Source organism: Hemitrygon akajei, chromosome 10, assembly GCF_048418815.1.
Source record: "Hemitrygon akajei chromosome 10, sHemAka1.3, whole genome shotgun sequence".
Lineage (NCBI taxonomy): Eukaryota > Metazoa > Chordata > Chondrichthyes > Myliobatiformes > Dasyatidae > Hemitrygon > Hemitrygon akajei.
In genome coordinates, this window is record NC_133133.1 from 16047314 (window position 1) to 16060365 (window position 13052).

Genomic DNA, 13052 nt, shown 5'->3' on the forward strand with positions numbered 1-13052 from the left:
AGTTCCCGGGACAGTCTGGCCACACCGTGCTGAGAAAGGCTATCATTCAGAACCTTCCTTCCTTTGTAATAGCTCTCATACTGACCTGCGTGGGCAAGGTGCTCCTCCAGGGCACTGGGATGGTATACGTATGGCACCACATATCGGCCACACCACCCCGTTGAAACCAGGGTAGGCCTGGGAACTGCATATCCAACAAGTGCTCAGCTTCACAACACCAGTTGGCACAGACGCAGCTGTCCCAGGATATTGTTCCTGCTCACACTTGCCATCTATCTTCCACATTGTCTCTTGTACCTGTACTCAACGTACCACCTACACCAACACTGTGTTAGGTGGGGAAATCACTTTAAGAATCAGAACCTTCCAATTCAAAAAAAATGGTATGGAGGGAAATAAGAGAGCTTGCAGCACTTACTCCACCAGGGCTATTAAGGCTGTTACCATATTCTGGGTCAAGGTTGGCTGGAATAGACTACTCCTAGAAACCATAGAAAGGTTACAGAGGAGATTTACAAGGATGTTGCCTGGATTGGGCAGCATGCCTTATGAGAATAGGTTGAGTGAACTTGGCCTTTTTCTCCTTGGAGCGATGGAGGATGAGAGGTGACCTGATCGAGGTGTATAAGATGATGAGAGGCATTGGTCGTGTGGATAGTCAGAGGCTTTTTCCCAGGGCTGAAATGGCTAGCACGAGAGGGCACAGTTTTAAGGTGCTTGGAAGTGGATGCAGAGGAGATGTCAGGGGTAAGTTTTTTTACACAGAATGGGCTGCCGGCGACGGTGGTGGAGGCGGCTACGATAGGGTTTTTTAAGAGACTCCTGAACTGGTACATGGAGGGCTGTGAGTAACCCTAGGTAATTTCTAAGGTAAGGACATGTTTGGCAGAGCTTTGTGGGCCGAAGGGCCTGTGTTGTGCTGTAGGTTTTCTATGTTTCCTCCCCAGCGCCCCTAAAACAGAATGCCAAAACCAAGAAGCCAGATAATTTCCCCCAACAGTCTTTTCTTCAGCAAAGGGATCAATATCAGTGGTATACCTTCCACAATGTAGTAAGGAATCCTCAGGAATGTATCACAGAATCTCTCACCACAAGTCAGCATCCACCACTTAGCCATTCTTTAATGCAGGAAGATACAATTGCGCTCACTCCTGATTAGTCACTGGGTATTCAGAAAACACAAAAATAATAGAACTACTAGAATTAGTCCACAAATGAATACTCGATTCCCTCTGAAATGTGGACATCTCATTCTGGAATAAGGTTGCCCAAAGTTCTACCAAATTTCAGCTCAACTTTCACACGGCCAGTATGAAAAGTGAGTCATCCCTAAAGCCAATTACATGGGGGGGGGAACAGGTAACAAAGTAACAGATTAAGACAATAAATGTGGAACAGATTAAGAAAATAAGAAATAAAGTAACTGATTAAACAAACACAAGGAACAAAGTAACAGATTAGAACACAAAACACAAAGCCCATGGTGTATTCCTCTTTTTAAAACTTTGTATGGAACTGCAGCAACTTAAAACAGACAGTTAATTTCTCACAGTGAACACTTATCAGAGACCAATTGAGAAGGAAAAAGCAACTTGGTAGAGAGCAATTCATTCACAGAGTCTCTTAAAGGCAGCATTCACACAGCATTTCTAAACTAGCCAATCATGAAGGAAGTGACTTCTTACAATCAGAATAAGCCACGCCCCCACAGGACTCTTGAGTGTTTTTAAAAAAAGTGAAATTGCTTTTCAAGTTCTTTCAAATCTCTCCCTTCTCACCCTAAGTCCAGGAGACTGGTGGGGGGGGGGGGGAGCTGTTACCATCCACATCATCTTTCATAATTTTAAATACTACCTTAAGGTTATTATTCTACTTTCCCAGCCAGGCCATCTCCACCCTCCCCTTCAAGAGGCCATGCCTACAGAAGGCACATCCATCACTAAGGACTCCCACTATCTGGGACATGCCTTCTCAAAGTACAGGATCCTGAAGACCCACTAGCAATGATTTAAGAACATCTTCTATCCCTCTGCCATCAGATATCTGAATTTGTGAACACTACCTTGTTATTTGTTGTTTGCACTACCTGTTTATTTATTGCAGTAATTTTAATATCTTATCCTGTTGCAAAGCAACACATTTTACAACATAAGACCAAAAGACATAGGAGTAGTATGAGACCATTCAGCCCATTGAGTCTGCTCTGCCGTTCCAGCATGGCTGATTTACTATCCCTCTCAATCTCATTCTCCTGCCTTCTCCCTGTGACCTTTGACACCCTGACTAATCAACCTCCACTTTAAATTTACCCAATGATTCGTTCTCCAGGATGAATTCCACAACTTTGCCACTCTCTGGCTAAAGCAGCTCCTCTTCATCCCTGTTCTGGAATGGACCTCTCTCTATACTGAGGCTCTGCTCTTGGGGCCTAGTCTTCCCCACAATAGGAAACATCCTGCCCACTCTAGCCAAGCCTTTCAACATTCATAGAAACATAGGAAACATACAGCACAATACAGGCCCTTCGGCCCACACTGCTGTGCCAAACATGTCCTTACCTTAGAACAACCTAGCCCTTTATATTTCTAAGCTTCATGTATCCATCCAGGAGTCTCTTAAAATACCCTATCATTTTTGCCTCCACCAGCAACACCTGCAGCCCAATCCACGCACTCACCACTCTCTGTGTAAAAAAAACAAACAAACAAACAACAACTTACCCTGACATCTCCTCTGTACCTAAGGTGCCCCCCTCATTCTTCTAAACTCTAGCGAGTACAGGCTCTCAGGCCCAAGGCCATCAAGCACTCGTCATATGATAACCTTTACTTTCCTGGAATCATTTGCATGACCCTCCTTCGGACCCTCTCCAAACTACCAGCACATATTTTCTTAGGTAATGGGCCCAAACATGCTCACAATAATCCAGTGCCTTATAAAGACTCAGCATTAGATCCTTGCTCTTATATTCTAGTTCTTTTGAAATCAATACTTACATTGCATTTGCTTTCCTTACCACTGTCTCAACCTGCACATTAATTTTTAGGGGATCTTGCACAAGGATTCCCAAATGCATTTGCACCTCTGATTTGTGAATTTTCTCACCATTTAGAAAATAGTCTACGCCTTTACTTCTACCAAAATGGTTGACCATACACATCCCTGCACTATATTCCATGCTGTAACCACTGTAGTGATTTGAAATACTGTCACCTTCCTGTCAGCTTGAACCATTTTGGCCATTCCCTTCTGACCTCTCTCATTAACAAAGCATTTCACCCACAGAACTGCCACTCACCTGTTTTTTTTTGTTTCTCACACCATTCTCTGTAAACTTTAGAGACTGTTGTGTGTGAAAATCAGGAGATCAGCAGTTTCTAAGATATTCAAACCACCAACAGTCATTCCACAGTCAAAGTAACTTAGATCACATTTCTTCCCCATTCTGGTGTTTGGTCTGAATAACAACTGAACCTCTTGACTATGTCTGCATGCTTTTATGCATCAAGTTGCTGCCACATGTTCAGCTGACTAGATATTTGCATTAATGAGCAGGTGTACCAGTATACCTAATAAAGTGGCCAGTGAGTGTACATGCTCCATTTTCAGACTGTCCTGGGGGGATATTTCACCTGACTTTGTCCCTTTAGAGTGGAACTGGATAAACTCCCAGATGCTTACACGTGTGATGTTATTGGAGTCGTGACCTTTGTGGGAAGGTGTCAAAGAAGAAGAAAGGAAGGTAATCTTCCCAGGCGTGGCTACCGGGAGAAGTTTCCAGTCGCACTTTGGCTGGTGTTTTCTGACAATCAAAAGGCGTGTCTAACCCTGTTGCGTGTTTGTCCCAATGCAGAGGGCAGCGACGATTTCTACCTGTACCGCTGGGTACACACTGTAGATGGCAGCACCCAGCAACCGTTCATCCTTGAAATATTTGCAACTTCACAGCCTGAAACTTTTCAACAAATTCACCCAAGTAAGTAACATTTCAGTAATTAAACACTTAGTGAGTCCGGAGTACCAGTGCAAATTTCTGTGGTGTTCTACTTAATTACCTGTTTTACTTGTAACACTAGGTAGTATCTAAATATCCCTCCAGCTTCTTTTTCTGGTTTCTACCCCCCTTCCTTTCCAGTCCTGATGAAGGGTCTCAAAAATGTTAACTGCTTACTCCTTTCCATAGATGCTGCCTAACCTGCTGAATTCCTCCTGTATTTTGTGCCTGTTTCTCTGCATTTTCCTCATCTGCAGAATCTCTTGTATTTATGATTTGCTGTTCCATTGATTGCAAAGTATATTCAAGAGGAACCTACCCTGAAGAAGTTTAAAACTTCCTCAGGGAAGACCCTCTTCCACTGCTCCCCTTCTGTGATCTCTGCTGCCCTTCAACTCTTTGACCAGGTGCTCACCCAGATCTGCTACCACAGGCACGTACCTTTCCTGGGAACTTGTCGTCACCTGTTGCCTGCCAACTTGTACTCTTTTCTCCTCCCTCCCACCTACTCTGGCTTCTTCTCCCTTTTTTTCCCAGTCCTGATGAAGGGTCTCGGCCTGAAACGCTGACTCTTTGTTCTTTTCCATAGATGCTGTATGAGCTGCTGAGTTCCAACATTTTGTGTGCATTATTCTGTATCTAAATATCGCAGTTAACAGCCACTTGCTTTATGAAGTACCTATGCGCACACACATGAATGCACTCGCGTTTATGGATCTCAATATTGTACAGGGGAGAGCTAGACTAAAATGTTCATCCAACTATCCAGAGAACATGAGAACTCTACACCCTGTTGTGCTTGAAAAGCACTGCTAGCTTTAAAAATTAACAAGATGGAATGAAAATGGTCTGTTTTGTTTTAACCAGTGCAGCATCAGTAGGAATGTTAAAGGCCCACAAACCAATTTGCCCAGTCAGACATAAAAACAGTGCCCAGATGTGTAACAACACACACAAAATGCTGGTGGAACACAGCAGGCCAGGCAGCATCTATAGGGAGAAGCGCTATTCAACAATCTCTCAAACTTGAGGGTAACTTACTCCTGCCTCAAAGACTCAATGTATATTTATTATCAAAGTATGCATGCAGTATAGTCGGCCCTCCGTAACCGTGGATTCAACCAAACGTGGATCAGGAATACTCAATTCGAAAAAAATTCCAGTAAGTTCTCTCTCCAGCACTCATTGTTTCAGCATTGTTCACCTTGCGTCTCGTTCGGTCGCTACTTGTGTTGTGTGCACCCTTTGTTTCTGTGAAAAAATGGCTCCTAAAAAGCAATTAGGTGGTCAAAGCAATTCCTCAAAGGCTAAGAGGGGAGCATAAAGTGCTATCTCTCGCCAAGAAAATAAAAATCTTAGATCTTCGGCAAGTGGCCTGTAAGGTCGGTAAGAATGAATCGAGCATTCGCACAATGAAGCAGAAAGAAGCTGAAATTCATTCGCTACTTGTGTTGTGAGTGAGAGGAAGGAGTTTAAAGCTAGTAAGGGATGGCCAGCTAGCTATGTAAAGCGCTACAGCCTCACGAACTTAAAGATCATAGGAGAATCGACATCAGCGTTCCCAGAAGAGCTACAATGGTTGCGTCGCTACTGAATATGTACAGACTTTTTTTCTTGTCATTATTCCCTAAACACCTGAGCATCCGCGGATTTTGGTATCCGCGGGGGGTCCTGGGAACAATCCCCTGCAGATACGGAGGGCGGACTGCATACAACTTTGAGATTCGTCTTCCTGCAGACACCGTGAAACAAAGCAGCACCTTGGAACCAGCTCAAAGAAGACATTAAATACACAGTGCGCAAAATAAAGAACAAATCAAGCAAGGGGCAAAGAAAAGAACGAGCGAAAATCACCGAATAGTAAACATCAAAATGCAGAGTCCCTGAAACAATGTAAGAATGTTCAGTTTTATAGGTTTTCAAATGGCTTTTGAGTTAAGTGCAGAAAGCACAGACTCTTTCACACTTGGGACAGGAGGTGACCAGCAGAATGGGCAAATGGGAGTCAAAGGGATTATTACAGTTCTTCAAGACAGCTTTGTGTACATTATTTGAAAATTTTCTTTAAACACCAAGGATTTGCTTTACATATTTGACACATGCACATTGAAACACACAGAGAAATGCATCATTTGCATCAATGACCAACGCAGTGCAAATATGTGCTGCGGACAGCCCGCGAATGTTGCTATGTTTCCAGCACCGATGTAGTATGCCCACGATGTGCTGACCCTAACCCATTCATCTGTGGAATGTGGGAGGAAGCCCGTGGGATCAAGGCGAGGATGTACAAACTCCTTACAGACTGCAGCAGGAATTGAACCCCAATCTTACAAATAGCACTATGAAGTGTTACACTAACTACTATGCCACCATGCTATCCCCATACCGTTCCTCCATCCACCTGGTAATGTCATCCTGTCAGAGAGCTTGAAATAAAGCTTTTGTTTTGGCTTCTGGTGTTGGGCAAGTGAATGATGTGGCATGTCCAGTGTGGTCCACTTCATGGGGCTGAGACACCAACTCATTTCTGCCTTCACAGATGCTGTCCGGCTTACTGAGTACTTCCAGCATCTTATGCTTTTGATCTTAGAATTCCAAAATCCGCAATTATTTTTGATTTTTGTCTTAAAGCATCCACTCGAATGAAATACGGGGAAGTAGTCGCTATGCTCCACGTGACTCGGAAACCCTGTTATAGGATATCTAACAGTAATGAATTTAAAAATGTAATGTTAGCATGCGTTTCTCTGCCTAGTCTTTCATTCTGAATTTGTAATTGTCACTGGGAGAATTCAATAAGAAGTGGGTGAATCTGGGGAATTCATTGCTACAGAGTGAGGTGGAGGCCAAGTTGTTTGGTGTATGTAAGGCAGAGATTAATCAGTTCTTGTCTGGTATGAGGCTAAGTGTTACGGGGAGAAGGTGGGAGAATGGGTTTAAGAGAAAGTAAAATAAGAGAAATGTTTAGAGCGATGCTATTACTGGAGTTCAATGCCAACGTCATCTGTAAAGGAGTTTGTACTATTCCTCCCCATGGGTTTCCTCCCACTGTCCAAAGGCATGTAGGTTAGTAGTTTAATTAGTCACTGTAAATTGCCCTTTAATTAGGCTAGGGTTAAATGGGTGTATTGTTGGGCTGGAAGGGCCTGTTCTGCACTGTGTCTCTAAATGGATAAATAATAATCAGTGATGATTGAATGGCAGAGCCGACTCAATGGGCAGAATAATCTAATTCTACTATAGGATGGCGATATCTGCTGTAGAAAGACAAGCAAGCTGATGTCTGAATTATTTTCTTCCCTCAGTGACGTACCTGGTGTGCACCCAGATGAGAGTGGTTCGAGATTTCACAGTTCCCTACCTCACAACTTCCAACGAAAGCCAGATGTCCATCACAGGTAGGTTCAGGATTGTAGAGTCAAACAGCACATAGTAGGCTCCTGGGCCCAACTCGTTCATGCTGTCTTGAGCTAAGCTCATTTACCTGCTTTTGGCCCAGATGCCCCCAGTGCAAGGGCTCCCAATCGTTCTTATGCCATGGACCAATACCATTAAGCAAAGGGTCTGTGGCCCCCAGATCGGGAACCCCTACCCTAAACTTTTTCTGTCCATGTACTTCTCCAAATGTCTTTCGAATATTTTATATAATTCTTTATATAATTTAATTGTTGAATTTGTTGTGTTTTGTTGCATGTCACGCCAAAACACCACAGCAGATTTCTAATACATCTGTGTACATTGCACTGTCTTTGTGGAAAAACTTTTCCTAGCATTCCCTTTAAATTTTCCCTCTCCCCTCAAACCTGTGTCTCCTTGTGTTAGAGTCGCAGATGCTGGGATAAAGATTGTCAACGTTCACATTATCTTTGCCCCTTATGATTTTATAAAACTTTGTAGCGTCATCCTTCAGCCTTCTACGCCCCCGGGAAAACAGCCTCACTCCATCCAGGCTACCGGAATAACAAATTCCCGAGATGTCCGACTTCAGACTTTGCCCTTCTTTCCTCTCTGGGTGGCAGGATGGAGATACGTGTCCACCAAAGAAGGTGTAAGGTGCTAATTCTCTGAGTTTGCAGGTCACCCTTGGGTAAGGTGTAGCATCTGCATAGCACCAAAGCACCTACTCCACACCCCCACCCTCCAATCAGGGTCACGTGAAGCCATGAGAGAAGGTGGTGGATGGTTGTATGAGCAGCTGGTGCAAATTAGAAGTCCTGGTTATGCGACCACTGACACCAGGCAGACAATCTCTGAAGAAAAATAAACACAAAGTACACTGCAGATGCTGTGGTCAAATCAAGACATACAAACAAGCTGGATGAACTCAGCAGGTCGGGCAGCATCCGTTGAAAGGAGAGGTCAACGTTTCGGGTCGAGACCCTTCGTCAAAAAAAAGTCACAAGTCTGTTTTCAAACCTGTCGATAATAACATTCAAAAAGCTGAAGGAACTCAGAGAGCCTGGTGGAAATGAAAATGGATGGAAATGAAAAGTCACCATTTCGGGTTGAGACCCTTCATCTGGCTGAAGATGTCCACGTGCCCACTCGAGATGAAGGGTCTCAGCTGAATTTTCCATTGCTCATTTCCCTCCATAGATGCTGCTGGACTCACTGATTCCTCCAGCAATTTGTGTGTTCCTGCAGATTTCACTATCTGCAGTCTCTTGTGGATCCACCAATAACAGTACTGGGTTTTAACAGCCACCTATATGATTCTGCACAGTTCACTGCATTTTAACAATGTTTTGTGCTTCCCTTCGCATCGCATTCTTATTTGTCACAGATAGGGGATAGATAAATGGACAGAAGGCTGTAATTCAATCTGCGGATTCAAATATCAAACGGTTCATTTTAACTTTCCTTCTGTAGGTCTCAGTTGTCATCTGAAACCTATTGAACTAAATTGCAGTCTAATTTCTCCCTGACAGTGCCCTTTGTATTTCTGTTTTCTAACTTCACAGCTTGCAGGTCTAAACCACAAGGCGATTACCTGTATAAAGGAATAGTCTTTCCTTGCTCAGATGTCTTTTTGTGTGTATATAGAAGAGCTTGAACTTTTGCATACAGAACAAATGACTGGAGGGACACAACGTGATAAGCAATGTCTGTGAAAGAAAAGGGATGGTTAACATTTTGGGCCAAAACCCTGCATTAGTACTCTAGTGAAATAAAAGCAAACTCCCTCTTCAGGAAAGCCTTTGAGGGATGCTTCCTAGTTATTCATCCAAGAGGACCCCAGCTTTGTCATGGTTTGGAGGCTTATCTGCCTCGATAACCTAGAGAGCTATGTTAGCTGAAGTCAAGGCTTTATGCTTTAGCTCTTGGTAGGGTCACCAAACAGGTCAAAGGGTAGAGCCCAGACTAAAAGTGGTCCACTGGTCCTCCAGATACAAGGGTTCAGCTCAGGGCTAGCAACCCTGTCTGGTAAAACAAAATTGTTACAGAAACAGCAATGAAGAATCCTTCTACACCTGAGTGTTCCTGAGTCTCCACCAGGAACTTGCATGACTGACAATAGTGAAAACTGAGCTACTAACATGGGCTTGTATGCTCTGGCAAAAGCATCCATTATGCACTGTAGATCCTCCTCAGAGCAAGCTACGATGGCGTTGTCACCTGCATATTGGAGATCCATGATTGAAGTAGTTGATGCCTTGCTCTTTGCCTTGAACCTGTTAAGGTTAAAGAACCCCCAATCTCTCCTATAGAGAATCTGGACTCCTTATGTATAAGGTACTAGCACCTTATGGTGGAGAGGCTTGTGTAATCCTGAAAACCTGAGAACGATGTTGTCTGGAGCTTAGCTCCTGGTAGGGTCATCCATGGTGGCAAGATCAAGGAGAAGGATCCAGATGAAGCATTGTCCAACTAGGACCTCAGTGGCGGAGCAGGCAGAAGATGGTGGTAAATTAGAGTCTCCAGAATCTCAGAACTATGAGGATCACCACAAGGGCTCTGAAGATGGAGGGAGGCTGCAGCATAAGAGGGCCCCCCATCATCTTGTTCTCCATGCTATGGGAATTTGGCCCTTTTTCTGTCAAGGTGGCTGCTTGTGCATCAGTCTCCCCACATGAAAAGACCTGACACACAGGCGTTTCTCCTGGTTTGGTAATCTGATCGACCAACTTGGGGAAAGCCCTGTGGCGACCAGGAAGTGGTGACAGGAGCAGGACAGCGAAGTCTGGAAGCTCCCAGCCACAGGTGGTGTGTGTTAGATACAGTGTCTTGTTCTTCGACTGAGGCAGATAGAGCTTTTTGGCAGCTGCACCCATGACTGAGCAGCCCTTTTCAGAACCTGTTCTGCTCACCCCACATGGGGAAGGGGCTAGAAAATAGCCTGCTGCCACACTCCTGACTGGATTACCATGTGCAGTGGGATCACTGAACTGCGGTCTGAAACAAAAGTGTATGAATTTTGGAGCCTAGAATGGGCAGACACTTATGGAGAGCGAAACCAGATCCTGCTGAAAGACATACTGCCATCATCTCAAGAGAGCTGAGAAGTTCATTGGAGCGTAGAAGGTTAAGGGGGAATTTGATCAAGGTATTTAAAACTTTGAGAGGGATAGATAGAGTTGATGTGAATAGGCTGTTTCCATTGAGAGTAGGGGAGATTCAAACGAGAGGACATGATTTGAGAGTTAGGGGGCAAAAGTTTAAGGGAAACACGAGGGGGTATTTCTTTACTCAGAGAGTGATAGCTGTGTGGAATGAGCTTCCTGTAGAAGTAGTAGAGGCCAGTTCAGTTGAGTCATTTAAGGTAAAATTGGATAGGTATATGGACAGGAAAGGAGTGGAGGGTTATGGGCTGAGTGCGGGTCGGTGGGACTAGGTGAGATTAAGAGTTCGGCACGGACGCAGAGGGCCGAGATGGCCTGTTTCTGTGCTGTGATTGTTATATGGTTATATGGTTAAGTTTCCAAATTGACCTTGCTGCCCTCTCTGAAATGCGATTGGCCAAGGAAGGACAATTGAAGGAGGAGAAGGGTGGATACACCTTTTTCTGGAAGGGGAAATCAGCTGATGGAGCTGGATTCACCATAAAGAAAAGCATCATCAGTCACCTCTCCTGTTTGCCAGTTGACATTGATGAACACCTCATGACAATGTGCCTTCAGCTCGCTAACAACTAAATAGCTACAGCTGTGACTGCCTGCGTTCCAACCCTAGACTTACCAGACAATGTTAAGGAGACCTTCTACGCCGACCTAGACCGCATTCTATCAGATATTCCCAAGGACGATTAAGGTCACGATGACACTAAATACCACCATCCTTGATACTTGTAAAACCATCATTGGATACAAGACCAGGAAAAACAAAGATTAGTTTGATTAAAAATTACAATGAAATATAAGAGCTGATCAACAACAAAAGGAAAGCTTTCTGTGCCTGGCAGAAGCACATCAACTGCAAGGCAAAAAGAGAAGCCTGCTCCAAAGCTAAGGCCTTAGTCCGGCAGACAGTAAGGGAAATAAAGAATTAGTGGTGGACTGAGAGAGCCCTAGAAATACAGCAGCTTGCTGACTCTGGTGATATCAGGGGTTTCTTTATTGCCACCAAGGCAGTGTACGGCCCAAACCATCGTGACCTAAACCCTCTTCACTCCAAAGATGGACAAAGGCTGCTAAAGGACAATGATGCCATCAGTTCTCAATAGAAGCATCACTTTCAGGAGCTACTTAATTGTAGCATCACTGTTGACATTGAAGTCATCGACCAGCTCCCACAATGATCCATCAAAGGAGGATATGAATAAGCCTCCTAACGTCAAAGAGTTGGAGATGGCTTGCAAGAAATTAAGGAACAACAAGGCCACTGCACCTGATGGAATCCAAGCAGAAATCCTCAAGAAAGTTGAAACAGAACTTTTAGATCATATTTATGACCTGCCTGTTAAGATCTGGGACCAGGAGAAGATTCCAGCCGAACTCGGGGGCACCCTGATTGTCACACTCTTCAAAAGGGGTGACAAAGCTGACTGCGGAAACTATAGAGGCATCTCCCTCCTCTCTACAACAGGAAAGGTACTCGCCCAAATTTTACGTGACCGGCTTTCACTTCTGGCAGAAGATCTCCTGCCTGAGTCTAATTGTGGCTTTCATCCAGCCAGAGGAACATCTGACATGATTTTTACAGCACGTCAATTGTAGGAGAAAGCCCGGGAACAAAATCTCCCACTTTATAAGGCCTTCATAGACCTTATGAAAGCATTTGACTCTGTAAATCGTGCTGCCCTTTGGCAGGTACTGTTCAAAACCGGGTGCCTGGAGAAATTCCTCAAGATCTTGCAACTCTTACACAATGATATGAGTGCAACAGTCATCAGCAACAGCGGCTCTGAAACAGCACGTCATAAGGTTGAGACCAGGGTCATACAGGGGTGCATCTTTGCCCCAAATCTGTTTGCCATTTTCATTGCAACCATTCTTCACCTCACATGAGAACCTTCATTACTGACCTAAACGCTAGTGACGTAACAGACAGTAAGTAAGTAATCTCGTGGTTGTTGTTGGATGGACCTACCTATGACAATTTATCAGCAGCTCTGAAACCTAGAAATTCAAAATAGATCCATCCATGGCAGTTCAAACATGGAATCTTACAACACAAGTGTTGATTTGACCCACTATGACTATTCTGGTGCTCTGACAAAGGTTACCTGTTGATTGTCCTCCCTCTGCTCTTCCCCACAGTCTTACTAATGTCCTTTCAACTATACACACAATCCAGTTTAATTCCGTCTTTTCCCGAATTTCATTCAGTTCATGCTGGTTCACAATAACTCCCTGCTTTTAGACAGAGGATGAGTTCTCATCTCCATATCTCAGTCATGTGAAATTTGTGCTGCCTTGTTACTAACCCTCTGGCATTCAATAGGATTAAGCGACCTTGGCCTCAGTTCTACTTTCCTGTCTGTCCCCTATAACTCATGACTTTTATCATTGTATTTATCACATTCAGACATACATTAACACCCTAAGGATGTGATGAGGGCAGCCAGCAAGTGTTGCCCCACAATCTGGTGCCAACCTAGCATGCCCAAAATGCTCAG

At 44.2% G+C, this 13052-nt stretch overlaps 1 protein-coding gene across 2 annotated transcripts in view; it reads left to right on the forward strand.

Moving 5' to 3' along the window:
• Nucleotides 1-13052, forward strand: part of radx (RPA1 related single stranded DNA binding protein) — a 74875-nt gene that overhangs the window by 19624 nt on the left and 42199 nt on the right. For both annotated transcript variants that reach the window (XM_073057809.1, XM_073057810.1), the window contains 3 exons: nucleotides 3651-3742; nucleotides 3854-3976; nucleotides 7303-7395. In XM_073057809.1, the coding sequence (XP_072913910.1) occupies nucleotides 3651-3742; nucleotides 3854-3976; nucleotides 7303-7395 (308 nt within the window). The remainder of the gene's footprint in view (nucleotides 1-3650; nucleotides 3743-3853; nucleotides 3977-7302; nucleotides 7396-13052) is intronic.